The 2,513-nt window shown below is 38.2% G+C and overlaps 1 protein-coding gene across 1 annotated transcript; it reads left to right on the top strand.

The window, feature by feature from the left end:
* Positions 1 to 351: 351 nt before the first annotated feature.
* LOC131150864 (uncharacterized) lies at positions 352 to 1,789 on the top strand. Its single transcript, XM_058101904.1, has 2 exons — positions 352 to 728; positions 963 to 1,789. The coding sequence occupies exons 1-2, from the start codon at positions 642 to 644 to the stop codon at positions 1,425 to 1,427; spliced, it is 552 nt and encodes a 183-aa protein (XP_057957887.1). The 5' UTR covers positions 352 to 641; the 3' UTR covers positions 1,428 to 1,789.
* The last annotated feature ends 724 nt before the right edge of the window (positions 1,790 to 2,513 follow it).

The raw sequence follows: 2,513 nt of genomic DNA, 5'->3' as shown, positions 1-2,513 counted from the left end.
AAGAAAGCAGATGTATTTAGCTTAAGTATCCAAAAGTTTAAAAGAAATAAAGTAATTTTCATCTACAAGTTTAGTAAAAGTTGAAAATTTTTTAAATTTTTATTTATGCTTGGAGTCGGTCCAATAATAAAATGAAGATCAAAATAAAAATAATTTTATTTTATTTTACATGTTATATTTTTTAACATTTATAAAAAATAAAAATAAACAAGGGTGGGAAAGCATTTTTCAACTTTTTTAGGGAAAAAAAAAATTGTACTTTTATAATTTGTCTTGAACGCAAATCCATAATTTCTGATTTCTTGGAGTCATATAATGATAAACCAAATGAATGCAGAGAAAGTTTGGGGGAGGGCAATATCGGAATTCGAAAGATTGGAGCGTGCATTCAGTGTAGGGCTTTACCAAAGGCCCAACGGCCATTCCCACCCTTGAGCCCAAAAAGCTCTGCTCTGTTTTGCTCTCCCTCTTTTCTCCTCTATTTCCCTTTCCCATCTCTTTCCCCTGTCGCTGCCGTTTCAGTAGCCATATCTCCTTCCTGTGACCACCGATCTCTGTCTCCCCTGTCACCTGCTCTGTTCCAGCCTCCATCCTACGCGAACTACGCAATCAAATCACAAAGAAAGGAATCAGAATCGAAAATGGCGACCAAATCCCCAATTTTCCCGATGCCGGAGCCTCACCACTTCAGCGATTACGGCTTCGACCCCCAAATCGGCTACTTTCAGGTTTACATTCTTAAACACTCTGTTTCCCCCTGTTTTCGATATTAAAAGTCGAGCCCCAATTGTTTTCTTCATCAGCATACTCTGTTTCTCCCTGTGTTTTTTTTTTTTTTTTTTTCCGAGTCTCACCCATTTGAGTCCTTTGTTAAAATCAGCATTCATTCACGCTCTGTTTCTCCCTGTTTTTTATTTTGAATCTGACCCATTTGGTTCATTTGCCGATTTAAACGAGTAAAGGTGTTGGAAGAAGCGCGGAGGCACAAGCGCGAGCAGGTGAGATCCATAGACGCCCTGCACTTCAAGCTCCAGAAGCCCATATCGAAAGACGATCCCAAGAAGACCAAGAAGCGGCGGTGGTGGAGAAACGCGCTCCTCTTCTTCAAGCGGAAGTGGGTCCACGCCAATCGCTACCTCACCGACACCACCGCCGACGTCGACGACGGCGACTACGGCGGGGGTGATGTTCACATGGCCAGGGCCAGAGCCTTCCGGGGATCGATATCGGGGCCGGTGTACTCGACTGAGAGCAGAAGCGGGTCGAGCACGCCGTACCGGACGAGAAGCAGGCCGGTGTCGGGGACGGTGACGCCGACGGGGAAGGAAGAGGTGGAGATTCCTTATCTCAGCCTCAGGGAGCTTACGATGGAGCAGCAACAACAGAGGATGTCCACCTCCTCCATGCCCATATATTTGGTGACCTAACTTGGACTCTTAAGGAAGGAAGCAAGCATCAATGGCGGTTGGATCATCCAACTTGGATGGATTCGATTTGATTTGATTTGATTCGATTTTATCTTTGGGGGGTTATCTTGGATTAGCTTTCTGAGTCTGGATTTGTGCAAAGGCGTTTCGGGAAAAGTTTGGTTCCTGCTTTCACGCGTCTTTTTTCGTATTTTTTGGGTTTTGGGTTTTGGGTTTGTGCGAGGGGGGAACTTAGTGCCTTGAGACCGGCCACCTTCAGCCGAGTCTTTTTTATATTGTTATTCCTAACCAGCTTTTGACTCCAAGGAAACATGAAATACTGAAGGAAGAAAAACACTTTCTTTATTCATTTAGTTATTTAATATTTGGTGAAGCTCAAGAATATATTATTTATATATTTATCTATTGCCTTATCCGTTGAGGTTTGAAAATGTGACTCCTACACAGCTACACTGCACATGGAAGGCAAAGGCTAGGGAGTGACCATTTTTGCTTTTTATTTTTGTTGCCAATAATATAAATCCATGTAAGAATATTACTTTTTATGTATGTAATTCTAGTTTTTTTTTTTTTCTTTTGAGTTGTTATTTGTTCAACTTAACTTCTATTTTTTTTATATAAATTTTATATTATAATTATATTAGTTGTAACAACAACCATTTTGGAAACTATTTATGATATTAAATAAATAAAAAATTTTTATTTAACATTTAAACATTTTATAAGTCAAAGTTGGTGATTACTTACTAGCTACTACCATCAAAGAGTTCAAACTTTAATCAGTCTTTTATATTTAACTTCAAAGTTATATTTCAATTAAAAAAAAATATTTCTCTTTTGAGGTGGGCGGGTAAGTATGTCACTAAAAGAAAACGTGTTTGATTAAAAATATTTAGAACAAAAGACACTTATCTCTCGTGAAATTTGACAAAAGAAAATAGACATTCATTGAGTTTTCAATATATATATAACTTTTGGCAAAATTATAGAAAAAAAATTTATGGAAATTTAAAAATTTAAAAATAAATGGAGACCTCTTTAATCGTTTGAAAAACTAAAAAACCAAAAAGTAAGGCACCGTTTCCC

This window comes from Malania oleifera, chromosome 3 (assembly GCF_029873635.1).
Source record: "Malania oleifera isolate guangnan ecotype guangnan chromosome 3, ASM2987363v1, whole genome shotgun sequence".
Taxonomy (NCBI): Eukaryota; Viridiplantae; Streptophyta; class Magnoliopsida; order Santalales; family Ximeniaceae; genus Malania; species Malania oleifera.
Note: the sequence above shows the minus strand (reverse complement) of the source record. Positions and strands in the feature narration are given on the sequence as shown.

Excerpts from the sequence above, each read along its gene's own strand:
- LOC131150864 (XM_058101904.1), top strand. The coding sequence starts at position 642 with ATGGCGACCAAATCCCCAATTTTCCCGATGCCGGAGCCTCACCACTTC. Across the intron at positions 729-962 it reads CCCAAATCGGCTACTTTCAG|GTGTTGGAAGAAGCGCGGAG; the intron begins GTTTACATTCTT and ends AAACGAGTAAAG.